This window comes from Nanorana parkeri, unplaced genomic scaffold, assembly GCF_000935625.1.
Source record: "Nanorana parkeri isolate BGI_ZX_2015 unplaced genomic scaffold, ASM93562v1 scaffold4314, whole genome shotgun sequence".
Taxonomy (NCBI): Eukaryota; Metazoa; Chordata; class Amphibia; order Anura; family Dicroglossidae; genus Nanorana; species Nanorana parkeri.
In genome coordinates, this window is record NW_017310577.1 from 1 (window position 1) to 858 (window position 858).

The window sequence follows — 858 nt, forward strand, 5'->3', positions numbered from 1 at the left end:
CCCCCCGGAGGCCAGTGCACAGGTAACATTTGTCCCCGTTGTCACCAGGAGTTGGTTCTGTGATATTCGGGGGATGGGCCGGGATTGTCCGTCCTGATCTGGTCTCGTGTGTTTCAGATGTGAGCGGGGAGAATGTTCCCAAGAGGCAGGAGGTGGAGTCCCAGAAGGGGCCACAGGGACCGGCCAGCGCTGCTCCCCTGGACCTCAACTTCCCCCTCCCTGGGGAGAAGGGGCCGGCGTGTCTAGTAAAGGTAAATGTGACGCACAGACACCGGGGGGGAGGAGCCTGTCTGGCATTGTTCACACGGCTGGGGAGGGGGCAGCATGTCTGGCAGTTCGGACAGTGCGCGGGGGATTGGTTAAAAAGGTGGGAATAATGGATGTCATGGTGCTCCTCTGTTCCCGGGTGATATCTCTGTCATGGTGCTCCTCTGTTCCCGGGTGATATCTCTGTCATGGTGCTCCTCTGTTCCCGGGTGATTCCTCTGTCATGGTGCTCCTCTGTTCCCGGGTGATTCCTCTGTCATGGTGCTCCTCTGTTCCCGGGTGATATCTCTGTCATGGTGCTCCTCTGTTCCCGGGTGATATCACCGAGTGTCTCTCTCGCAGGTGTATGAGAACTGGGACAGTTTCAAGGTGAATGACGTGCTGGAGGTGTTCGGGGTGTTATCGGTGGATCCGGCGCTGAGTGCCGTGGATGAGGACAGGTATGACACCACATGACCCCGTGTATTGGGACTTCTTGCCGGTGACACACCCGGAGTTGTTATTATTGAATATATTTTTTGAATGAATAAAGTTAATTCAAAAAATAAATAGAAAGAGAACAATCCCGGTCCAATCTGATCCAACACTAAA

At 54.5% G+C, this 858-nt stretch overlaps 1 protein-coding gene across 1 annotated transcript in view; it reads left to right on the forward strand.

Moving 5' to 3' along the window:
- Window positions 1-48: 48 nt before the first annotated feature.
- Window positions 49-858, forward strand: part of MCMBP (minichromosome maintenance complex binding protein) — a gene marked incomplete at its 5' end in the record, with an annotated part of 14,318 nt that continues 13,508 nt past the window's right edge. The window contains 2 exons of the mRNA XM_018575639.1: window positions 49-251; window positions 610-707. Coding sequence (XP_018431141.1) covers window positions 49-251; window positions 610-707 — 301 coding nt within the window. The remainder of the gene's footprint in view (window positions 252-609; window positions 708-858) is intronic.